Source organism: Macaca thibetana, chromosome 17 (genome assembly GCF_024542745.1).
Source record: "Macaca thibetana thibetana isolate TM-01 chromosome 17, ASM2454274v1, whole genome shotgun sequence".
In the NCBI taxonomy this organism is placed as follows: Eukaryota; Metazoa; Chordata; class Mammalia; order Primates; family Cercopithecidae; genus Macaca; species Macaca thibetana.
This window is the reverse complement of record NC_065594.1, coordinates 11732093-11759218: the sequence shown is the minus strand read 5'-3', so window position 1 is coordinate 11759218 and position 27126 is coordinate 11732093. Positions and strand designations below refer to the sequence as shown.

General features: G+C 34.9%; 1 protein-coding gene across 5 annotated transcripts in view; it reads right to left on the bottom strand.

The window, feature by feature from the left end:
• The window catches only part of PDS5B (PDS5 cohesin associated factor B), a 187588-nt gene that overhangs the window by 87662 nt on the left and 72800 nt on the right, over positions 1–27126 (bottom strand). For all 5 annotated transcript variants that reach the window (XM_050766807.1, XM_050766808.1, XM_050766812.1 and 2 more), the window contains exons 7-12: positions 20698–20778; positions 15157–15297; positions 12526–12641; positions 9548–9642; positions 4090–4235; positions 822–973 (exon numbers count right to left, since the gene is read on the bottom strand). In XM_050766807.1, coding sequence (XP_050622764.1) covers positions 822–973; positions 4090–4235; positions 9548–9642; positions 12526–12641; positions 15157–15297; positions 20698–20778 — 731 coding nt within the window. The remainder of the gene's footprint in view (positions 1–821; positions 974–4089; positions 4236–9547; positions 9643–12525; positions 12642–15156; positions 15298–20697; positions 20779–27126) is intronic.

The following is a 27126-nucleotide window of genomic DNA, read 5'->3' as shown; positions in this document are numbered from 1 at the left end:
ACAGACCTGGCTAAAAGTACTAAAAAAACAGTCCTACAAAATCATAATGTAATTCTTTGTGCACTGATGCCATACCCTCAAAAAGTACAAAAACTTCAATTTTATAAAAACAACTATAAAGTTTCATAGATAATCCAGTTTTTAGTATCTACGCCTCTTAAAATTTTACTATGACCTGCTTCTTAATTTTCTCATTCTGATCTGCTACAGGCAAAATCATTTGGTTTCCACTAATCTATCAAATCATTTCAGACTATAAGTAGGATTTAGAGCTCTATTAACTAATAAATGACTGCAGTCCATACAAGATCTAATCTGAGCCTGGAATGGAAAAAATATTAAGATTATATTCAGATAACATGTTTTTTATATAAATTTATAAACTATTTTTTAGTCTTCAGTAGAAATTGTTTTTAAATGTGCAAAATCCAACAGGTTTTTAAAGTTTTATTTGAAAAAAATTAATGAAGATCCTTGTAACACAATTACCTATGAACTAAAATTATAACTATACACAAACCTATTTTTAGATATTCCTGTTCAAATATAGTAATATCTGTATTTGAATATGGTATTCAAATATGATATGTATTTGTATCAGAATATGGAACATAAAACCTGTACCCATCCCTAAAGTTATATGTACATTACTGCTTCATTTATGGCTTGGGTGGGAATGAGCCCAGTCACTCACTACCATTACCTTATACTAAAAACTGAGGGAAAAGTGTAAGGTCATAAAGAAAATACTTTGCATAAACCAATAAATCAAGTTATATAACATTCAAAGTCACCAAATATTTATAGTGTCCTTAACTTACCGATCATCAATACTATTTTGATAATATATATGTAGCAATTTGTCTTTGATCCATGCTATCTGTTTTGCGGCATCTTTTCCAGCTGCTGATTGTAAAGCATATTTCTTATAAATCTGGGCAAGTCCCATCATGGCTTCTTTGCGTACTCTCCACTTAAAAACAGAAAGTTTTATTTATAATGTAAAAAGTCTTCCATTATATAAACTAAGGAAAGTCTAGTTTCCTAGTTTTGTGTTTTCCTTCCCTTTACAGATTTTTTTCAAGTCTCAGATACTAAATATCAATTTATAATTACTATATTTATAAAAAAAAAGCACACAACTATCACATAAATATTTCTACTATGTAAAGTATGGGAGAAAAATCAACATGTGTAAAGAACTTTAACGCTTTAATGTCTTAAACCTATCATCTATGCCTCAAAACAAAAGCTAATCACACTCTATATATTGTGACTTAAAATTGGTGAGGAAAAACAAGCTACCAAAATTTTTGTTCATGCATTTTTAGAGACAGGGTCTCTGTTGCCCAGGTTGGAGAGAAGTGGTGCAATCACAGCTCACCAAAGCCTCGAACAACTGGGCTCAAGCAATCTTCCCACCTAAGCCTCCCAAGTAGCTGGGACTACAGGCATACAATGCCGCACCTAGCTAATTTTTTATTTTTGTTTTTTGTAGAAACAGGGTCTCGCTATGTTGCCCAGGCTAGTCTCGAAATCCTGGCCTCAAGCAAACTTCCCACCTCAGCTTCCTAAAATGCTGGGATTACAGGAATGAGCCACTGCAGCCAGCTCAAGAAAGTAAACATTAAAACACAAAGACAGAATTAAATAGATAAACTGTGACCCATCCCTCACAATTTTTTTCTTAATTAGGGTCTATATTGAGCATACTTACACTATTACAAATAATAGTAATTAAGATGTATTAAAGGCATATGATATTGGCTTTATCAAATGCTGAATGTAAAAATACTTATCAGTAGTCCATTCTGTACATCTGGGACTGAGCTGAAGTATAAGGGAAATGTATTCAACTTTTTCTTAAACAAGTGTATATTTGTTACAGTGCATCTGACATTCATTATCTTAGAATAAGTTCATTCTTTAATTTTACATAAACACAGCACTGTAATCAAAAGGAAGCTGGTAATGTTGAAAACATCATGAATCTGCAGAGATTATTAATTTTTTCCTTTATGGTCCTTTTTCCTTCACTATAGTCTGTCGTTCATAGCAACAAATTATTCCCTTGGTTTTTCTTTCACTTAATTACAGTATATTAAGAATATTTATTGTCTCATTCATCCACCAACTACATACTGAAATAAAAAACTTCTACAAATCTTAAAAAGATTTCAGGCCAGTCATGGTGGCTCATGCCTGTAATCCTAACACTTTGGGAGGCCAAGGTGGGAGGATGGCCTGAGACCAGGAATTCGAGACCAGCCTAGGCAACATAATGAGACCCTGTCTTTAAGTCAAAAAAAAAAAAAAAAAAAATTGGCCAGGCATTGTGGCACACGCCTGTAGTCCCACCTACTCAGGAGGCTGAGGTGGGAGGACTGTTGGAGCCCAGATCAAGGCTACAATGAGCTGTGATGGTACCACTGCACTCCAGCCTGGGTGACAAAAGGAGACTCTGTCTCAAAAAAATAAATACGATTTCAATTTGTTTATAAAAACTTTGTATCTCTAACTCCCTATGTTATCTCTAACTCTTAATTCCCTCTTCTTCGAAGAGAATTTAAAGATACATCATATTCTAATATTACCAAGAACATATATATAGTCAATTATTTTTCAGTGCTCAATTTTTATATGAATGAATCAAGCAACCATACAATGAACATAACATGATGATCAAAAATATACATTATGATTCCAACAATACACAAAAACAGCTCAAATTCTAAGTCTAGCTGAAAAAAAAGTCATTTAGAAGGCTATGAACAACGCAAATATCCTTTCCCTCCATGTCTTTTGGCCCTTTTCACTAATTAATACCACAATGAAATATTCAATAAAGTCTAAATTTATCAGTTAAAATAAATTGTTCTGGATACCTATAGATTTGAAAGGAAAACCATGTGCTTCTTGCCCATTTATCCTCCACGCACAACCAGCATTATCAAGGACAGTATTAAACAAGGGAGATGGCACAATCAACCTGTTACAATTTTTTTTTTTTTTTTTGAGAAAGAGTCTCGTTTTGCTGTCGCCCAGACTGGAGTGACACAATCTCAGCTCACTGGAAGCTCCGCCTCCCAGATTCATGCCATTCTGCCTCAGCCTCCCAAGTAGCTGGGACTACAGGCGCCCGCCACCACACCCGGCAAATTTTTTGTATTTTTAGTAGAGACGGGATTTCACCTAGTTAGCCAGGATGGTCTCAATCTCCTGACCTCATGATCCGCCCGCCTCAGCCTCCCAAAGTGCTAGGGTTACAGACGTGAGCCACCGCGCCCGGCCTACAATGTTTTAAAGAATTTACCTAGTCAAAGCTATTCCAACAACCAATAGGCAGGCCTCCCACTTTGTCTGCTAATTAGTACTTAAGTCAAAAAGTCTCATCCTTCACCAAAATTACTCTTATGCCTAAATGAGGCTTAGATACTATTATGGCCAATCAGGAGGGAACGAACATCCATTAAAGTATTTCCTGAGTGCCTAATATATTCCATGCAATATGAAACACAAACATAACAAGATACAGTCCTCTCAAGTTCACTGATTAATGAGTGGAGCTAGTGGGTACTCATTCAAAAAAGTTGGCTTGAGGTCACAGAAAATAGGCTAGAAGCATGGCACTCTATCGGGTTTAGCTTTTGTAAGTTGAAAACATCTTTCATTCTCTATTCCATGTTAATTATAATGCAACCAGCTAGACAACTACCAATTCATACCCATATAACAACAATAGCCCTGAAAGAAGAAAGAAAAAGAAGAGTCAACAACATAAGAGAAGTTGTATCTCAGGCCTTTACAAAAGTCCCTTATCATTAACACTGGTATACAGGCTAAACATCTGACTACCATTAAGAGCTGTCTTATTTTTAGGATTAGAATAAATATCTTTGATGAAGAAAAACTGATACATTTTAATATAACAAAAAGTAAAACTACATTCAGATAATTTTAAATATTAAAATGCCTCCACTCCCTAAAAAAGGCTAATTATATTGAAATATATATTTAAATATATTTTCAAATACTGTTAAACTTCAAGTATTAAAAATGAAAACTTAGTAATTATTTATTTGTACTTACTCGTTTGTCTAATGTTCTCTCTCTCACAAAATTAAGTAAGTGATCATTGACCAGAAGAATATCCTTTTTAGCAGCTGTAACTATTGACACAATAACATCATGTCTAATGGCTTCCTCAGGGTCATGTGACCTCACTTTAAGATACTCTGAAAGATAACATTTTATTACAATGGAAACTTTAATAACTAAAATGTTTTTAAAACACTGCATGATACCCTTGAAAATAAGCCTTAGCAAAACAATACCTAAGTAGAAGTTTCAAGAAAATTAAGAGCCCAGAAAGGAAGGGAAGGAATAAAGAAGGAAAATTAGTTCTTCAGTCAAAAAACAGTAGTGACATCCAATTGAGTAGTAAGAGCCTCCTCTCCATTTGGTAGATTGGGTACTTAAGAATTCACTAACCTGACTGGGCGCAGTGGCTCACGCCTGTAATCCCAGCACTTTGGGAGGCTGAGGCAGGCAGATCACTTGAGGTCAGGAGTTCGAGACCAGCCTGACCAACATGGAGAAACCCCATCTCTACTAAAAATACAAAATTATCTGGGCATGGTGGCGTATGCCTGTGATCCCAGCTACTTGGGAGGGTGAGGCAGGAGAATCACTTGAACCTGGAAGGGAGAGGCTGCGGTGAGTTGAGATCGTACCATTGCACGCCAGCCTGGGCAACAAGAGCGAAGCTCTGTCTCAAAAAAAAACAAACCAAAAAAAAAAAAAAAAATTAAAAGGTAGGGCGTGGTAGCTCACGCCTGTAATCCCAGCACTTTGGGAGGATGAGGTGGGTGGATCACCTGACACCAGGAGACCAGTCTGGTCAACATGGTGAAACACCATCTCTACTAAAAATACAAAAAAATTAGCCAGGCGTGGTGGCACACAGCTGTAGTCCCAGCTACTCGGGAGGCTGAGGCAGGAGAATCACCTGAATCCAGGAGATGGAGGTTGCTGTGAGCTGAGATTGTGCCACTGTACTCCAGGCCTGGGTGACAGGGCGAGACTCTGTCTCAAAAAACAAAAAAACAAAAAAAACAAAAGTTTTTTAAAGGGGACAAATAACAAGAGAAGAGATCACAACAAGAGATCACAGCAAGAGATGTGTCAACAAAATTTTGGCAGATGGACAACAAGTAAATGTCACAGGACAAAGGAAAAGGACGAAACCCAAACGGGAAAGAAAACAATAAATAAGCTTATTTCCAGAAAGAACACTGAAAACATTTAAAATAGTTTAAGAACCTATAAGAATGGCTAAAAACAAAAAGACTGAAAACGTAAAATGTTGTCAAGGATGCTAAATGACTGGAACTCTCATTCATTGCTGGGACAAATGTAAAACAGCATAACTAATACGGAGAACTGTTTTCACTATCTCTTATAAAGTTAAACATGTATCTACACTATGACCAGCAATTTCATTACTGTTTGCAAAAAGAAATAAAAACATAAGCCCACAGAAATCCTTGTATAAGGCTATTCACAGTAATCACTATTAACAGCCCCAAATCAGAAACAACCCAGATAACCATCAAAAGAAGGAGGAAACAAATTATGGTGTATTCATACAACAGAATAATAACAATAAGGAATAAACGATACAGGATAAATTTCAAAAACATGTTATATGAAAGCAGACAGATCTCTCTCTCCATTCCCCACCCTCAAAAAGAATAGTACACACTGTATGATTCAACATATATGAAACTCAAAAACAGGCAAAACTAACCTACAGAAATAGAAATCAGAAAATGATGACAGAACTAACCGGAAGGGGATATAGGGGGACTTTTTGGCATCATGGAAATTCACTGTCTCTTCAAACATCAAACTGAACACTTAGGATCTGTACATTTTAAGTTAATTACACTTCTTTTTTAAGTTAAAAAAAAAAAGAAACTGTAGAACAGACTCTGATATTTTCTCTAAAATACAGATAAATGTGAGTTAGGTGTTCAGGTAGTCATCCAAATACTTTACCAATTAGAATTCACAGAGCTTTCCATATCCCCCTGTGGCAGAGAATAATTGAGAAACTTGTGGAGGCATCTGTTATCTCTATGTCATATCCAAACATTTAAATATTAAAATATATACTACTTTATTATAAACTACTTCCCTTTGGTTTCTCCTGTATATTACAAATAGGGCAATTAATTTTTTAACTTTTTTAAGTGGATTGTTTTATCTATTCATTTTATTTAAGGGAGAATTACAAATTATTTGCTTAAAAAGGGAGGACTGGGTCTGCTGAGGTTGAGAAGCACTATAGTATAAGGTTCACATGTAGAAAGTGAAATGATCCTGCTAGTCAGGAATGAAGCTGGAGAAATTTAAAATGAAACAGGGTATATGGGGTTTAAAAGAAAATAACTGAAGATGTGACTGAAACTAACAAAAAAAAAAAAATCAAAACCTCACTTTTTTTTTTTTTTGAGACTGAGACTTGCTCTGTCGCCCAGGCTGGAGTGCAATGGCATCATCTCTCAGCTCACTGCAACCTCTGCCTCCCAGGTTCAAGCAATTCTCCTGCCTCAGCCTCCCGAGTAGCTGGGATTACAGGTGTGCACCACCACACCCGGCTAATTTTTGTATTTTTTAGTAGAAACGGGGTTTCACCATGTTGGCTGGGCTGGTCTCAAACTCCTGACCTCAAGTGATCCACCTGCCTTGGCCTCCCAAAGTGCTGGGATTACAGGCTTGAGCCTCCGCGCCCAGTCTCAAGCCTCACTCTTTCAAACAAAAGCAAGGATTGCTTTACTACTCTTACACTTTTATCACTTTCTCTAGCAGTAAAAACCTCTGAAACCTGCCATCATATTTCAGGTAGGGGAGAAAGAAAGAATCTTCTACAGAATGAGTTAAGAGAAGGATAAAGCAAGCCCTCATCTGTAGCAACAGCGAGTAGAAGTTAAAAAGCAAGAAACGACTGACTCTCTAAGGCTACTGGGAAAGAGGAGATGGGAAGCCAATATGAGCCTAAGAAGGAAAGGCATACATTGGCAGGATATTTCCAGCACTGCCTCTCTCCTGCTCAGTCAGTATAAATCCTCTGTGACCTATGTAACCTAACATGACAGCAAGTTCAATGAAAGAAAAATTCTATCTAGCCATGTACAAATCAATGGTGCACACTGTTACACGTTATCAATGGCAAAAAAGCAGGGGTCTGGTTTTAATAACTGAAAAACATGATTCAAATATTTCAATTAAAAAAATTCAAAATCAGCCTGGGCAACAGAGTAAGACCCTGTCTCTTAAAAAACAATTTAAAAATCACAACTAAGCAATAAAACTTACTTTTTAAAAATTCAAAATCTAAAATGAAGGCATGAAAATAATAATGTAGTATAAATAAGTATTAAAATTATCATTTTGATTATATATCACTAAAATTTTCGAGAAAAAAGATAAATTTTAAGAGAAATGTGAACAATTATTGCATACTGAATTATTTAAAATTATTTAAGCTCCTTAAAGATGAGTGATACAATTAAAAATATTTTGGAGATACAACACACCTAAATACTTCGGAGAACAAACCCAATGGAATGGCACGAACAAGTAAGAGACAACGGGAAAAAAAAAATAGGCTCTGAAAAACCAGATGAACAAATATAACCAACCTTGGATTCCCAAGAAAACAAAATCCTAAGCCACTAGAAGAAAAACATGTCAACCAACTCAATATATACTACACTCTTCAAAAGGCATAGGAACTAGCAACAAGTACTTCCGTATCTTAAAACAAGGAAGAGAAGGAAGGACTGGGTGAAGGCTGTTTGAGAAATCCATTTAGGATACTGACCCTATTCCACAACAAAAGAAGTCTGGAGATAAATTCTATAATAAAAATATAAAACAGTAGCGCTAAACTGGGGGACACCAAACAGTTGAGGGCATGGATACTATACCCCAAAAGAGGATTATGTGACAACTAATCTGAAATGTGAATGCAGAAACCCATCATTCTTTTCCCAAACACATTAGTAACTCACCTTTAACTTCTAGATAAGATACTCTTCTATTGGAAATTTGACAGGATGAAGAGGAAGTATCTAAACTAAGGGCTCCCCAGCAACTTACTCTGATCACTCAAAAGTGAAGTTCAGAGTTGACATGTACTCAGAGTGTTCCAAATATTACAGCTTTTTATTCAGCCCCCAACTCTCACTCATGAGCAGATATCCACAGATTGCCAATCATTTGAGGAAAGCATATACTCAGGGCTTTCCAAACAGCTTTTGATTTAGCGCCCCCACTCTTAATCATGAGCAGATGGCCTTGGATTGCCAATCATTTGAGCAAAGCCTTTAACATGGAAAACAAAGACAAAAGCAAATATAAGGTGAAAAAAACAAATTAGCAGAAACAGACATTTTGGAAGAAAAAGATAAATTCCTCAAAAAACTACTATTGACACTCTCAGTGAAAATACTGTATTAGCAACACAAGAAAAGGATGCTTAAAAAAAAGGAACATCCAGAGAAAAAGGGAAGGAGAAAGGGGAGGTGGAGAAACAGACACACACACAAACGAAGAGGAAAGGAGGGGAAAAAGAAGGGAGGAGGATGGAAGGGGAGAGCAAAGATAGGAGGAAGAATGGATGACACTAAAGTCAATGCTATATAGCAGAAGCTCAGAGCAAGCAGTCTAAGGAGTACAGATGTGAGTAGGAAACCAGAAAGCTCCAAGTGGTATGTCTCCCAAAAAGGATGAAACTGGTAAAATATCTGCTTTTTTAAAATTATTATTATTATTATTATTTTGAGACAGAGATTCGCACTTGTTGCCCATGGCACAATCTTGGCTCACTGCAACCTCTGCCTCCCAGGTTCAAGCGATTCTCCCGCCTCAGCCTCCTGAATAGCTGGAATTATAGGTGCACGCCACCACGCCCAGCTAATTTTTGTATTTTTAGTAGAGACAGGGTTTCATCATATTGGTGGGGCTGGTCTCGAACTCCTGACCTCAGGTGATCCACCCGCCTTGGCCTGTGCTCAGCCTGAAGCTAGAATTTCTACTGCATAGTTCTCACGTAGGCTGGAAGCATCTACGAAAATGTCTATCTCCAGGAACAATTATTAGTTTCTTAGTTTAAAGACAATTCTAAACTTATTTTAGACATTTGGATTTAAACAGGTCTTGACTTTGACTAGATTGTAAGACTAATGTTCTTTAATATTTTAAGAACTTAGGTGAGTCATGGTAAAGTAATTTAACCAAGGCAGAAGGAAAGCTTGAGTTCAGGAGTTCTAGGCAAGCTTGGTCAACATAGCAAGACCTTGTCTCTATTTAAAAAAAAAAAAAAAAAAAAAAAATCTAGCTTCAGAGAACAACTTCCATGACCTTAAACTAAAACAAAACTTTACCTACTGCCCCCCAAAAAAGGGATTTTTTTTCCCCTATGAAACTTTTTTCCACTGAAGAGCATGTAAGAATATTTGCTGTTACATATATATAGTACCTGTTAAGTCCTTTGCTAAATCAGGATGGTTCATGAGACAATGGCTGGCAAATTTCACACATTCCAGGCGGATCGGTACGTGGATATCATTAAACCTGATAAAATATAAAGGCACAGAGTGATCTTTAAAATAAGAGAAACAGACATGCATTAAATCTGTACCCAATTTATATTTTTCTAATGAAAGAAAAAAAAAGTTTATGAAGGAAAATGCAAAGTAGAACCAAACCATTTTACAAAGTTTCTGATATAAGATGTATGTCTGAATGCTCTGGAACCTCTATATAAACTAGGGCAATCTCCTGTGAGAGCTGTGTGATTTTAAAGAACCTGATTAAACCATATACATTAGGCTCAAATATAAGAATGACAAAAAATTTCCTATAAACATTATACTTTCAAATACATCTATTTATGCAAGTGTGCATATACAGTTCATAGAAATATCATAAATCCCAAACTACGTTTGAAAGAAAACTTTCCCTAAAGTATTCCTTTTAAAATATGGGGCATTCACTAATGTATGGCAGATCTCATACTAAACCCTATAGTATATTACATGACTCTAAAAGTGTACCCAAATTACTACTATCCAATTACTCATCACAATTATTACATTGCCACTAATGGCAAAACCACTTTTTACATTACATCTGTAAATATGTATGTATCCCTAAAAAGTTAAAATTCTTTGGTTGATATGTCACTTAAGCCTCTTTTAATCTTTTGTTTTCCCTCCAACTCTTTTTTTCCCCTGTAATTTGCTAGAGCAACTGCTGTGTGTGTGTATGGTTTTATTCCATAATTTAGATTTTGCTAATTGTATCATTCTGATATGAATTAACAGGCTCCTCTCTCTTCTAAATCCTGTAAACTGGTAGTTAGAGCTAAAGACTTGATCATATTCTGGTCAATTTATTTTTGTCAGACTACCAAAACACCATAGAAGGTATTGTGTTCCTCCATTAGGAAGCACATGATGTTGAGCTGTCTCTCAACCACTGATGTTCAGTCTGTATACGTTACTTTATCACAGAATGTAAAATAGTAATTAAGAAAAAAATTAAGTATCAAGAACATTAAAGTGAAGCCAAGATTTTTCCATTCGATATTTTCATATGTCTTAATTCTATGAAATCAAAAGGCTCCCAAATCTTACATCATTCAACACCTAAGAAACAAAATTTAGCATTATAAAGGAGAGGGAAAAAGTCTTCAAAATCAGCACCAAATTACTCATAAAAATTAGAAAAAAGCATATGTTCCATGAAGTATACCTCCCCTCCCAAAAGTTATAAAATCTAGCCTCTGGTCCCATACAGCTTCCTGAGTGTTTTGAATTCAGGTACTCAATCCTATATACTTTACCATTTCTCAGGTAAACATGCACCTTACAACAATTAAAAATAAATATACTAAGATGTCTTTTAAAAGACTAACTCCTTAAAGTTGGTGTTATTTAATACTGTGTAAGTTTCATGTCATTAATATTAAAAGGAAAAATTACAATAGGATAGAAAGGTGACATACACATTTACATTAGGATTTCTCCAGTTAAAAACCAAAAAAATACATCCCGGCTAATCCAAGTCTTAATTTAAAGATATAATAAATAACTATATAGTAAAAGTATTTTTGTTTTAAAATATTAAATAAAATAAACTTTAAATTGAGTTGCATAATTTAAACTGATATTCTTCCTTACTGTCTAAAAACTTTCCATTGTATTTAAAAGAAAAAAGTTGGCTTAATTTGACTCACTGAATATAATTATTGAGCTAAATTAGAATCAAGAAATCAGACTGGAGATTTGAAGCTTAACAAACACTTATCAAACATCTTATATCCTCATTTAACAAATCAGACAAATGAGACCAAAATATGAAATTTACTGTAATCACTGACAGTTTTTATTAAAATGAAAAGAAAGTGGTGATACCATTGCAAATATTTCAACACAAAGAAAATAAAATCAGAGTCTTTAAATCTTACTTTTTTTTTTTTTTTTTTTTTTGAGACAGTCTCGCTGTCGCCCAGGCTAGAGTGCAGTGGCAAGATCTTGGCTCACTGCAAGCTCCACCTCCCGCGTTCACGCCATCCTCCTGCCTCAGCCTCCCGAGTAGCTGGGACTACAGGCGCCGCCACCACGTTTGGCTAATTTTTTTCTATTTTTAGTAGAGACGGGGTTCACCCATGTTAGCCAGGATGGTCTCGATCTCCTGACCTCGTGATCCGCCAGCCTTGGCCTCCCAAAGTGCTAGGATTACAGGTGTGAGTCGCTGCGCCCAGCCAGATTGTACTTGTTTGTTTATAATTTAACTGCATTATTTGTTATGAGAATAATTTGAGGGGAAAAATTCTCTTTTTTTCTGAGTCAAAGCAGGTTTCAGCCAAGGCATTTGTCGGGCTTTTAATATTTCAAGGTCAGGGATCTCTTTAGAAAAGGTAATGAAATGAATACCTCTCACAGAACAGTGACATACACAAACATATGCAAAATTTTGCAACCATTTCAGGGATTTTGTGCATCATTCAAACCATGCAAGGAATCCAGGCCATCATTTCCTTTAACTGAGAAATACAGAAAGGAAGTTAGGAAGAGAAATACAAATAGTCATTTCTTTATTCACTCTGTGAATATTCTTATCCTGTCAATATCTCCAAACAATCTAATTAATTTTAATTAATTTGTGGAGGGGCTCTATCTCCCAAAGAGGTATTTTCAGTTGGAATTAATCACTGCCTTAAAGTAATAATATTAACTTCATGGTCATAATACCCTAAGAGATAGCTTTAAAATGTATTATCTTTTAAAAATTACTGAGGATAAAGACTAAAAGAGTAATTATAAATATAGCCAGTCATTAACAACTTTCAAAACTTCCAGAGAACACAGTTTAAACGTGGATAATGTTTTTTTAAAAAAACGGTCAGTAGAATCATGTATTACTTTTAAATGGGAAACCAAAATCATATACCTGCCCAAGTAGCACTGCCAAAGTGGCTTGTTTTGAGAAGCCAATTCCGAATCCTTTGCCCCAAACATTTTTGCCAGTAGTTTAACAACTTGTAGGCGCTCCTCATTATCATTGCTCTAAAATAAAACACAATCACAGCTTTAAAACCATGCAGTAGATATTCAGAATAAGGCTGCCCATTCTTTGCCACGATTTCCCTGATGCTCCAATTCCACAGAAAATCTTTCATGAACTCTAAATGAAAAATTACATAAAAATGCTCACTTTACTTCTCACAAAATTAAATGTCATCATAAATGCTCTAATTATCTCAAATTCCATTAAAGAAGTACCCTTTCATGAAAATACATCTTTAAAGTTTGTTCCAATGTTAGAAGCCCCTCCTACAATTAAGGTTTATTTCTATTCAGAGTCAAAATAAACTCTTATAAAACCTACCCAGGACCCTTGAAAAACTATGTGTGGTTTTTCAGAACAGACACTGACAGAGGCCAGGCCTACAGAAAATAGAAAACTCTGTGTGAATATACTTTTTAGCTCTATTAGTATGTGCTAAAGTCTCCCAGTAAGACACTTCATCTACATAGACCAGATTTCTAAAAGGAGCTCAACAGTAAAAAGAAGAGGACTTAAACCTGTGAAAACTCAAATCTGTTTTATATACTACACTGGGGGCACCCTAGGGACGTGAACTCAATTTTACTACTGATTTTGGCACTGCCAACAAATGACTCAATGGATAAGTGAATGAGCCAGTCACAATACTAGACTTGAACATAAAGTGTGGGAATCGGGTATATCAAAAGGCATTGATATTCAAGGTGCTATGGAAATGTCACTACACAAATTGTTTTTAAATTTTCAACCAATGCCACAACCTGCCATGCCAAGAGCCCCCACAATATGACCTAACTCATCTCTATTATTTCTCTCTTTATTCCTCTAAGTAATTATATCTCAAGCCTGGCTGTACATTAGAATCATCTCAAAACTTTAAAAAAAAAAAATTAAAACAAGAACAACAACAACAACAACAACAACAAAAAGCCTCAATTCCCCAAAACTCTGAATCAGCTAGTCTGGTTTAGTGCCTGGACAGCTATTTCTTTAAGTCTTAACAAGCAAAGATTCTAATATGCAGCCAGGAGTGATTTAAACTTACTTTATGCTATCTTCCAATTATAATTCTTTGTGTTCCACAAATTTACCCGGAACCTTCCTACCTCTATATGCTTCTGCATGCTGTTTCCTTTGCTTCAATTGTACGCTGTTTGTATCTCTTATGACACTTATAATATCTGGCCTCATATTAGATCTGGATTTTTTTCCTCTTCCTCTCATACTAGATGTTAAGTTTGCTGAAAGCAGGGATGATAATTTCCTTATTTTTGTATTTCTCATAGTGTGTAGGAACATGCATAGCATTTACTCAATATCTTTACTAGAGAAAATCATATAAACCAACAAATAATTAGAGGTGTGACTACCTGCTGCCTCACCCAAATCACTAACCACATTAAAAAGGGGACAGGAAGGCCAGTTAATTGAATGACTCATTTGAGAAACATACCGAAAACATACTCCAGAATATAAGAAGAATACTTATGTACTGGCTACTTGGGGTGTTCACATTACCAATGTGGACTGTTTTGTTTTTGAAAGAAAATCAAAATTTTTAGACGCAAAACTCATTTAAGAACTTTTCTGGGTCCACAAGGATAAATAATTATAACTAGCTTTACTTAATCTTACTGTAATGATTTGAAAAAGAAAAGTATATTCTCCAATTCTGCAAATAAAGCTCAATTTTACAGCATAATTTAATGTCAAAGCAGTTAGGAACATGCTACCAAAAAATTTCACTGGGTCGGGGGTGGTGGTTTCTGCCTGTAATGCCAACACTTCGGGAGGTCAAGGCAGGTGGATTACTTGAGGTCAGGAGTTTGAGACCAGCCTGGCCAACGTGGGGAAACCCTGACTCTACCCAAAAAATACAAAAATTAGCAGAGGTGGTGGCGCATGCCTGTAGTCCCAGCTACTTGGGAGGCTGAGGTGGAAGAATCGCTTGATCCTGACAGGCACAGGTTGCCGTGAGCAAAGATCACACCACTGCACTCCAGCCTGGGCAACAAAACAAAAAAAATCCTCTCAAAAAAGTAAAAAATTCACAGAACTATATAAAAAGCAAACAAACTTGCAACATAAGCAACATGAGATAATATGCATAAAGGGAAAGCATTTCACACTATGTGGATAACAAACTCTAAACTATTTTTATGGCCTAAGTGGTCAAGGGAACTACTATAAACTGCGCCTTGAAAACATAAGCATGATGTATAGCTAAGACTTCAAAAGTCAGTCAAATCCTAGAATTTATCTGGAAAATATCTGGAGGAAAATACCATCTTGCTAACCTTACTAATCATTTATTAAGCAGTTACTATTTGCTAGGCACCTGCCAGGCACTGAAGATTCACAGACAGACAAGGCACAAATATGTGAGGATATAATAGTAATACTCCCCCTTCATCTCTTACATTCAGTTAAAACTATTGTAAAAATTAAAAAGCTATAAATAATGCTCTTTGCTAATAACTTGGTTGGCAGAATCATATTATTTTTACAAGTTACCTTTAATTTAAATTCAAGCTGGGGTAAAACAGAGAGCAGCAAATGACTATCAATATTGTAGAGCTCCAAAATTAAGTCAAAGACATGCTCTGACAAATCGCTGATAGATGTTTTCCCAAGCATCAGAACCTGATTAAAAAACTTTTGAGAAAGAAAGCCTATCATTAGTAGAAAAACCAGAGACAAGATGAATGTTTTCAAAATCGTAATTATTTGACCAAATTCATCATTATTTTATACAAAATCAAATTAGGCATATCAAAATATTTTCTAACATTACATGGGAAACCAGTACAGGCTACAGGAAAAGATAAAACATGGAATCCATCTTGTATACAATAAAACAGACCGAAACATTTCAATAAACATTCTACTTTTCAAATATACTCTGCTCCCCATTATAATATTGACTATATTCTATCCTATATTATTATTTGTGTATATTTCTGGATGGTTAATTTTATGTGTCAACTTGACTGTATTAAGGAATACCTAGAGAGCTGGTAAAGCATTGTTTCTGGGTGTGTCTGCAATGATGTGTTTGCAGAGGAGATTGGCTTGTAGACTTAGTGGGAAAGATCTGCCCTCAGTATGGGCAGGCATCATCCAAATAGGCTTGAAGGCCCAATAAAGCAAAAGGAAGTGAATTCACTGTCTTCTGGATTGGGACATTCATCTCCTATCCTTGGACAGCAGCACTCCAGGTTTTCCTGCCTTCAGACTCCAGACACTGCACCAGCGGCCCAGTCCCCTGCTAGGTTCTCAGGCCTTGCCTTCTGCCTCTGAGAGTAACACCACTGGCTTCCCTGGTTCTCCAGCTTGCAGACAGCCTACTCTTGGACTTCTCAGACTCTGTAATCTCATAAGTTAATTCCCCTAATAAATTCCCTCTCATACATATACATGTGTCTCTCAGTGTGTGTATTTATACACTATGTGTGAATATACACACACATATATGTGTATGTGTGTCTGTATATACATACACTCACTCACTATTGGCTATTTCTCTAGAAAACCCTGACTAAAACAATGTCTTAATCTCCCCAAGGGTGAGGGAAAATAGCTTGTTCACCTTAGTACATACAGAAGAAAACACCATCCCATAGATACAGCCTTCTTACATTTTCATAGAAGGCAATTCTATGTTTGAAATATGTAATTTTTTACTTCTGATGAAAAACTACCTCTTTCTAATCCTTTGTCTTCTTTTACGTTCTGATGTGTACATATCCACAGGGTTTACAACACTAATTAAAATCCAATTAAAAGCACACACAAACACAACGAAAATCCAAATTTAAACAATTTTTCCCTACCATATAGCTCGCTCTAACTAGTTTCCACACTCAGATCATTTATCATATTACTACTGAAATTGGTAAAGACGCATGGCATAACTGTCAAGTTCCTTTCTATTTAAAACTTTCCAAAAACATAAAAAATTAACCAAAAGCATACCCCGCCATATCTCGTTCATGGTTTCCTGAGTCTCACGGGAGAAGGAGTCAAGGATTCTTTATACCATGCAAGCTGCCCTAATCTCTTCTGTGACAGTTAACACACAACTGGCTTAATTACACTTTAATTTTCTATACTGAGAGTACAAAGTGGAGGATTCCATATTTCTATGTCTTTTCTGCTTACTTTTACTTCTTGCGTTGTTTTTATGTGACTTTTGAAGAAAGAAGAACAAATTCTATTTTGCTATTCTTTATTAGTTTTAAAACGAACTTGTTTGTCCTTCCTATTTATCAATTTTACAGGAAGAGAATTTCATGACATCAAAGGTTAAATTCTTACTCAGGCTGAAAATAAAGTGGCTTTTTTGCTTCCATTCACAAATTTTCTCCTGCTTAACACACAGTAAAATAAATACTACCTATTTAATAAATAGTATTTTCCTTAATAAAGAACAAAAACCCTTCCCAATCTCACCACCAAAGTGGTCGAACCATCATCATCTTCTAACAGTCTGGGAAAAACTTATTTGAAAAATTAAGAAAAAAAAATCATTCCCTGGTTTAATTTCTCACAAATTCCATTAAAAAACATGTGTTGAACACTTTTATAATCTCCAAAAAGACAATGACCAAGCTGGTCTTCTCCAGTGTGTAAAAGCCTACCTAGCACAGTGCCTGATACAGAGGAGGCACAGAATATATGTTTGGTAAATGAATAAAAAATATGCAAAAGACAGTATGATACAAATATGGGTAAAACAATCCGAGCCCTTCCTAAGGGCTGAAAATTTAGTGGAGGCAGATTTAAAGTTGATTAAAATATTTCCTTCCTAAAATTCTTTCATTTACAAATGGGTAATTATATACTACAAATTAATTTTTTTGTACTGCAAATGCCTCCTAATGAAAGATGTCACCAGTCAGTAATAAATTCTACCTTAATTATAAATAAATTATAAAAAATTATTAATAAATTCTACCTTAAATATACATGGCTAATTTTAATTACAAAGTGCTTTCACATTAAATAACACATTCTCTACCACCACCCAAGCATTACAGGTGCAAAAACAGAGGCTCAGTGGAATTAAGCAATTTAACCAAATTTTACCTATTCCAACAAGGATTGGATGTACTTTTTTCAGTCCAACAAAATAATTTTTTGCCATATCCTAAAATTTGTGATAGAAAAAAGAACTGGTGAAAAATAATATCATTAAGAAGTGATGCATGTAGGAAATTTTTAGAATTATCACCATGTACTTTTTGTTCTTGATATTCCATTTTACCTTTTAAACAAATATATATGTGCTGCTCAGCTTCCTAGGTTGTTGTGTTACAACAAATTCTATTTTAAAAAAAATAACCTAGGCTGGGCATGGTGGCTCACGCCTATAATCCTAACACTTTGAGAGGCTGAGGCAGGAGGATTGCCTGAGCATAGCAATTCAAGAACAGCATGGGCAACATGGTGAATGAAACTCTGTCTCTACAAAAAATTTTTTAAAAAAGGAAAAATTTGCCAGACATGGTGGTTCATTCCTGTAGTCCCGGTTACTCAGGGGGCTGAAGTGGGAGGATCACTTGAGCTTCAGAAGCAGAGGTTGCAGTGTGCCAAGATCACACCACTGAACTCCAGCCAGGGTGCCAGAGCAAGACTCTGTCTCAAACAACAATAACAAAAAAATTTAATAAATAAATAACCTATACTACCACAGTGATTTCTTAAGTCTTGATATGTAAGAAACACTATCTATTAAAAAAAAAAAAAAGAAAAAAAAGAATGTGTCTGTATGTGTGAATGAAAACCAGAAAAGAGAGAGAAGTGGGGTTATTATCTCAGTATCTTACTCCTATTTTTACTTGCTAATTCTCTACTAGGAAGATCAGTAAATAATGGCTTTTTCAACTGTAAGTCCAAAAGGGCTAAGAATGATTTCTAACACTGAACTAATTTTACCCTACTACAAGACAATTAAGTTCACTAGAAAGTGATTTTATATGTAATTATAAAGGTTTGAAATGGAAACCTAAGCAGACATAAAGGAACTAAAGGGAGGGAAAAAGCAATTCTTATTTCTTAGCTAACCTTCAAATAAGGCAAAGAATAAGAAAACAGGGAGAAATAAGAAAATAGTGGACAAGGTACTGGAAGAAAGTATATATAATTCAATGTGTGCTCAGAACACTCTGCTTGGCCCCTGCTCCCCAGCTTTTGATATAGACAATATGAAAGTTTGGGGAGTTCACGGGGGAAGGATTCTATTTCTGCACGCAAGAATAACAGGAAATTAACACAAGGTATAAGTGATAAAGAAATGTTTTTACCTTGATGTATTCTGGGATTGTTAAAAATATTTCCTCAGCCTTTTTTTCTTTAACTTCTATTATAAATATTTTCAAACATACAAAATTTGAGAAAACCATATAACGAACCTAATCACCTAACTCTAATAAGTTTCATCATTTATTGTGGATTTGTTCTTTTAATTGCCCAATCAAATATTGATTTTCCCCAATCAGAGTAGAGATATCAATACGGTACAGTGATCTTTTCTTATTTTAATGCCAGAAAAAGAAACCAAAATAAGATGTGTTCCCCCCCAATTCGCCCAGAAAAAAAAGAAGAGGAAAAAAAGAAACGGGCTTGGCAATATGAGTTTAAATAAATGGCCACCAGGAGGAGCTCACCTAGTGTGCTCTAATGGCCCATGCAAATAGTCATTTAGAAGTACTTGAAGCAAGGGAAAAGGATAATTACAGAATGTTTAAGTCTAGGTCTACACACTTCAAGTGCCACTAAGCCAATGATGAAAAAACTCAATCCAACCAATTTATCTCAGCCAATACCCATAGCTTAAAAACTGCAGAAACCAATATTTGAAGTTCCCTGACAATCTTGGAGCAATTAAGATAGGTTACAGAATTTGATTCCACAGCTTCTGAAAGTTTACCCTTCAAAACAATTTCCTTACAAATTAAATTAACTTTTCCAAATCATCGTATGTTTAGGATTCTCTAAGGCTATAAGCCAGAAACAAAAGCTAGAATTTATTAAGTTACTGTTTTATGAAGTATGTTAGTTTTCAAAGTACATCTTTTCATGATATATTTCATACACTGACTTTAAATTTGTGTATACTACAAGAAAAACTCTCCCTCAATAAATTTTAGGAGAATGCATAAGTAATTACTAAAGGCTTTCTTTCTTACTTTACTCAGGAATGCAAATTTATATCCTTTACTTGTCTGGAGGTGAGTGAAACTGAAAAGCAGGTGGAAGGACTGTACTGTTACACAATTCCAAGCGGCACCATTAACACTGTACTCTACATTTGTATTCTAGGAGGCACCATTCACATAGAATATAATATGAATACTGCCACCTAAATCTGTACAACTCAAAAGAACTGTGGAGAGAAAATAAAACTTACCATAAACTTCTGTCAGTGAACCTAGCAGCTAAAAAATATTTCTTCTAAAAATAAATACAAGATAGTCAATCATAAGTAAGTAGATTTGGGGTGATGCTGAAAGGGCTCATTTTATTACAATTGTTCCTTTTTTTCAGAAAAGATAGATTTATATGGAATCTACCCCAGGAATAGCAATAGATAAGCAACTTTTACTAAATCACTACTGCCATTCATACTTGCCTTCAATTTCTAGGTCTTAATATTAGTTCATATCTTCTTCTTGTACAAATCAATTTAAGCTCCAAAAACCTGTAAGCAATGTCTCTGAATAATGAAAAGTTCCACATGTTTTATCTAATTACATTTAACTCTATTTCTATCAGTAGAAACAAACAGAATATCTTGCTAACCAAAATAAAACTGTTTAAGTTCTCAGGCAATTTGAAAGAAAATAAAGAACAAATAGGATGAAAGCAAGCCTTCCAAAAAATATTAAGCAAGAATAATTTTAAGAAGGAGAAAGAAAATATATTACTTAAGGGTTAAAACAACACAAATTTGTTGTTTTTAAAACTATATACTATCTGACGAAATTTTGCTTCTAGCAAGTCTTTAAATTTTCGGTTTAATCCTTCTGACAACCAATTATAAGTAAGACTTACATTGGTAATATATGGCTCAATAGCTTGAGCTGTCCTCTTCAGTAAAGCCTTTGCCAAATCATATGCTTGCTTGTTTAAATTCTGAAAAATATAAACAGTATCTATATTATATATCTCTAACATGAAAAGCAAAATATTACCTGTATTCAAAATGCTACTCTTGAGTAAATGAATGAAAAAACTAAGACTCAATTGGAATAAAAGAGAGAAGGCAAAACCACTTCTCTTTTTAAGGACTAACTGGCCTACTGGATCTAAGATTCCATCCATGTAAGGATAATTATATTCTCTTCCTATTTTGTTCATAACATAATGTAAACCACATAGAAATGGTCAATAAACGCTTATTAGATAGAGTCATTCTAGATCTAGTCCCAAAATCAAATCAGTTAATTACAAACACAGGTTGTTCCACTCCAGGTCCAAAAAAACCCAAAACATCCTGAGAGAATGAACGAACTATGTTCTAGTGTGGGCAGCGGTGGGGAACCATAGGCAGGGAAGGACAAAGGAGTGTTCAGCAGCTGTGGGAAAGCAGATTACTCAAACACATTTCAGAGCACAAGTAAGTAGAAGGATACAACAGAAAATACAACAAATAGTAAAGTATGGAGGGAAGACAACAAGAAAAAACATCATAAGAAGATATGTTTCTCAGAGACTTTAATAATGATACAAGGAAGTAAAGATAAAAAATGGAGTCACTACTCCAGTTTAAACATATTCCAGAGAACAGGAACACTGTATATATCCTTAAACTCACACTCTTTACTCAGCATATTTTTAGATTTACCTACCTTAATGCTTGTATTTTATTATTTCATTCATACTAACTGCTGTTTAGATATGATATACTACAGATTCTTTACTGATTCTCCTATTCACTGACATTATATGTCTTGTACAAGTCTCCTTATGTAAATGAGAAGTAATTTTCTGTAAATTCTATCTTGGCCAGTTTTCAATTAGGCTGTTTAGTCTTGCTCTTATTTATTTTTAGATTTTCTCCATAGACTCTACGGACTAAACTTTCGTCAATTACAGATGTTCCTCTACTTATGGTGAAGTCACATCTCAATAAACCCATAGTAAGTCAAAATGCATTCAATAACCCAATAAACCCATCATAAAGTAAGTCAAACCATTAAGTCAGGAACTGTCTGTACATGTATAACATACCTTGGTCTATATTTGTCTTTTCACAGTATTTATGGTGTCTTAAAGTATGGAGACATTTTTCTTTTTTTTTTAATTGATATGTATGTAACAACTGTGCTTATTCTGGGGGTACATGTGCTGTTTTGATACATGTATATACACTGAGTAATAATCAAATCAAGGTACCTGATATATCCATCACCTCAAATATTTATGTTTTCTTTGTCCTGGGAACATTAAAATCTTCTCTTTTAGCTATTTTGAAATGTAAATTATTGTTAACTATAATTTCCCTACCGTACTATCAAATACTAGAAAGAGGCCAGGCACCGTGGCTCACACCTGTAATCCCAGCACTTTGAGAGGCAGAGGCAGGTGGATCACCTGAGGTCAGGAGTTCGAGACCAAGGCTAACCAACATGGCGAAACCCTGTCTCCAATAAAAATAAAATGAGCCGGGCGTGGTGGCGGATGCCTATAATCCCAGCTACTTGGGAGGCTGAGGCAGAAGAATTGCTTGAACCCAGGAGGCAGAGGTTGCAGTGAGCCAAGATCGTGCCACTGCACTCCAGCCTGGGCAACATAGTGAGACTCCACCTCAAAAAAATAAATAAAATAAAATAAAATAAAAAACTAGAAAGAACTATGCCTTCTAAGTGTATTTTTGTACTCCTTAACTTCTCTTCATTCCTCCCCTCCCCAGTTCCTTTCCCAACCTCTGATAACCACCATTCTATTCTCTACTTCCATGAGACCTTTTTTTAGCCCCCACATGAGTGAAAACGTACTTGTCTTCCTGTTCTCATTTTATATCACTTTACAAAATAACCTCCAGTTCCATCCATGTTGCTGCAAATGACATAATTTCATTTTTTTATGGCTGGAATAATATTCCATTGTATACATATACCACATTTTCTTTATACACTCATCCATTGATAGACACAGGTCAATTCCACATATTGGGTACCACAAATAGCTTTTATTTTTAATGTAATCAAATATATCAATGCTGTTCTCATACGGAGTTGCTCTCTGTATCTTTAAGAAATTCATTCCTATCTTGAGGTTAAGATGTTTATTTTCAAACAAAATTTTTAAAATTATACTTTTCAGATTTAGACCTTTATTCCACCTGTAATTTATTCTTATGTATGGTCTGAAGTAAGTATCTAATTTTTATTGTTTTCCATATAAGTGCTAAACTGTCCTAAAACCATTCATTAAATAATTTCTTATTCCCTCTTTGATAACGTAATACCCACTCTCTCAGCTTCTATGTAAGGATGCTTCTATTAAGAAATTCTCCATTATTTCCATATGTCCCTTTGTCTATCACTGACTGATTATGGCCAAAGGGGCACATGAAAATAATGTCAAGATTAGGTCCCTGTTTTCTTATTCTTCTTTAAAACTGTTTGGCTATTATTGGTTATCTGCTCTTTCATGTCAATGTTAGATTCATCTTGTCAAATTACACACAAGTGCACATGTTATCAGTTTCTTTCTTTTTTTTTTTTTTTTGAGACAGAGTCTCACTTGGTTGCCCAGGCTGGAATGCAGTGGTGTGAACATGGCTCACTGCAGCCTTGACCTCCCTGCAAGCGATCCTCCCACTTCAGCCTCCCAAGTAGCTGGGACTACAGGCATGCGTCACTTCCCCAGCTAATTTTCATAGAGACAGGGTTTTGCCATGTTGTTCAGGCTGGTCTCAAACTCCTGAGCTCAAAGTGATTCCCCCGCCTTGGCTTCCCAAAGTGCTGGGATAACGAGAGAGAGCCACTGAGCCTGGCCTTGGTTTCTATTTTTGATTGAATTATTGATCAGTATGCAGAAGACTGACATCATTATGATACTGAGTCTCCCCTTCCATAAACAGTAAATCTCTCAACATATGTAGGTTTTCTATTACGCTTTTCAGTCAATTATAACAATTTTCAACATAAAGGTGATACCCATTACGGTTAAATTTCTAAGTACCTTACATCTTTGTTAAAGTTACAAATGAAAAATGTTTGAAATTATGTTTTTGTATCTTCTTATGTCTCACAACCTTCTAGAATGTTCTTATATTTTCTATAAATTTGTCTGTACACCATTTTGTGTTTTCTGCACAATCACATTTCGGTTTAGTTTCTTCTTTCTAATCCTTGTATACTGTATTTGTCTTGTCTTATTCCACTAATGTAATACACCTACTATAATGCGGATTAAAAATAGCATGCTTAAGATATGGAACCAATCTAACTGTCCACTGATGAGTGGATAAAGAAAATGTGGTATATATACACCATGAAACACTACTCAGCGATAAAAAGAATGAAATAATGTCTTTTGCAGCAACTTGGATGGAGCTGGAGGCCATTATTCCAAGCGAGGCAACTCAGGAATGGGAAACCAAATACTGTATGTTCTCACTTATAAGTGGGAGCTAAGCTATAGGTACACAAAGGCACACAGAGTGATATAATGGACTACAGGGAATCAGAAGGCGGAGAAGGGACAAGAGATAAACACTTTGTGTACACACTGGGTACAATGTACACTTCTCAGGTGACGGGCACTAAAAGCTCAGATTTCACCACTATACAATTCATCCATGTAACCAAAACTCACCTGTACCCCAAAAGCTACTGGTATTTCAAAATATATAAATATAAATAATACCAAATTTTTTTAAAGCATGTTTGCCTTTTTGCCTGAGTAGAGGCAATATTTTTACAATGTTCCTCACGTCAAAGAGAATGCTTCAACATTTCACCATTAAATACTGTAACATACATTATCTCCTTATCAGTTTAAGTTCTATTTCAAAGTTGCTAAGTTATAAATTATAATGAATTGTATCCATCTTTTTCTGTATCTATTAAAATTTGTCTTTCTCTTTGATCTATTAAACAAATATCTTAGTCTATCACTAACATTTTTAATGTCACTCCATCCTTGTATTCCTAAAATAAAGCCAATTTGGTGATTATCAATAGTATTTTAAATCATTCTGGAAATTACTATTTTATATTGGAAATCAATTAGCCTATTTTTTTTTTTCTTGCTTGGTTTGCACCTGGTTTCCCTAGGAAGATTATTCTCTGCTCATAAAATGAGTTATGGAGTAGTCCTTTCTTTCTATAATTTGGAAGTGTGCTGAAGGTTAGGAATATTTGCCACTTAAATGATCAATAGAAAAATCCTGGTAATGGGTTTACAGATCCTTTTGTTGTTGGTTTGAGTTCTGCTGCTGTTATTATTTTTGCTGCTGCTATCGTTGCTATTGTTGTTTGAAAAAAAGAGCTTTGTTTTATAGGCAGAGTTTTTAAAACCAACTAAAAGTATTGGTTGTAGGCTATTTGTCTTGATTTTCTCTCAAGACAAATTTCCCAGGTTATATTTTCTAGGAATTTATTCTAATTTCAAATATGTTAGCATAAAATATTCCTCATGGAATTGTCTTTTGATCTTTTTCATGTTCACTGTTTCTCATTTCATTCTAAAACTATACAGATACCATTTCCTTTTTTGTGATCGAGATTTCCAAGCATTTGCTTATTTAATACATTTTTCAAATTACTAACTTTGGGTTTTGAGGGAATGTCACTGTGTTTTCTATTTCACTAATTTCATTTCTTCACTATTTTCTTCCTTGTATAATTTATTATCATAACGTTTTTATTACTCCTTGAAATGGACATTTAGCCATGAGGTTACACTTAAAGTGTATCCTGCAAGTTTTAATATGTATCACTTATCCTTTCTAAATATTTTAACTGCCATTATGACAATGTTTTGTCAGATTATATATTTGCTATTAAATTACTGGTTTTGTGTTTCAAATCCTATTTTTATAAACTCAGTTTACCTGATTTATAATCACTAAAATACATGTTAAAATGGAACACAAATAGTGAATTTTCTTCTTGTTAATTATGCTTGTCATTAAATTAGCAGTTTTGTGTTTGAAATCCTCAATCTTTTTATAAACTCAGTTTACCTGATTTATAATCACTAAAACACATGTTAAAACGGAACACAGGTAGTGAATTTGCTTCTTTCTGTCCATAATTCTTTCACTTTGTGTTTTATATATTTTGAGCCTGTGTGCATAGAAGTTTAGAAATCTTCCTGAGTACTGAATCTTTTCTTATTATATAAAGCTCTTCTTTATCCATTAAAGACTACTAGGTCTAATATAAGCTATCTTGGTTTTCTTTTGGTTTACACTTGCCTGGCAAGTACTTTTTCCATCCTTTTATATTCGACCTTTTGTGAACGTATTTTGGTTTTATTTCTTAGTAAAAATAACCACCCAGATTATGTTCAATCTAGTCTGAGAACCTGTCTTACATGGTAAATATAGGCCACTTACATTTACTGTAACTCTTCCTTTTATTATAATCCTTAAAATTTTAACATAAATGGTTCATTTAAAGTTCAAATTTAATAGCTCCAAATGCTCCTGATTATCCCAGGATCATATCACTTATTAATTCCATTAAACCACTGTATTTTCCATAAGATTACATTTATTCTCTAACACTGCAAGTGAGAAGTCAGCAATCAGTTTAGCCTTCATTCCTTGGTAAGGGCCATGCCTTTACCTTCTGGGTGCTTTATACATGATTTCTCTTTCAGTATTCCATAATTTCAGGATGGGCCTGGACAGGGATTTCCTCTATTTTTTTTTTTTTTCACTCTAGTCATGGTACTTTTTCTCACTATTCCATAAATTAATGGCTTTAACCAATTCTGGAATATTTTAAGCTAACTTCTACTCGAATATCATCTCTTCTCAATTCTCTATTTGTTATTCTGAAATCACTATTAAATATGTCAGACCTTATCTTTCGTGTTTCATCTCACTGTGCCTGTATAATTTCCTCACATCTATCCCAGTTCTCTAAATATCTTTTACATACAATTCAATCAAGGTTTCTATTTCGGTGGTCATTTTTCCTTTTCTTTTTCTTTCTTTTTTTTTTTTTTGAGACGGAGTCTCACTGTGTCACCCAGGCTTGAGTGTGCAGTGGCACAATCTCGGTTCACTCTAACCTCCGCCTCTCAGGTTCAAGCAATTCTCCTGCCTCAGCCTCCTGAGTAGCTGGGATTATAGGCGCACACTGCCACGCCTGGCTAATTTTTGTAATTTCAGAAGAGACAGGGTTTCACCATGTTGGTTAGGCTGGTCTTGAACTCCTGGCCTCAGGTGATCCACTTGCCTTGGTCTCCCAAAGTGCTGGGATTACAGGTGTGAGCTACTGCACCCAGCCATTTTTC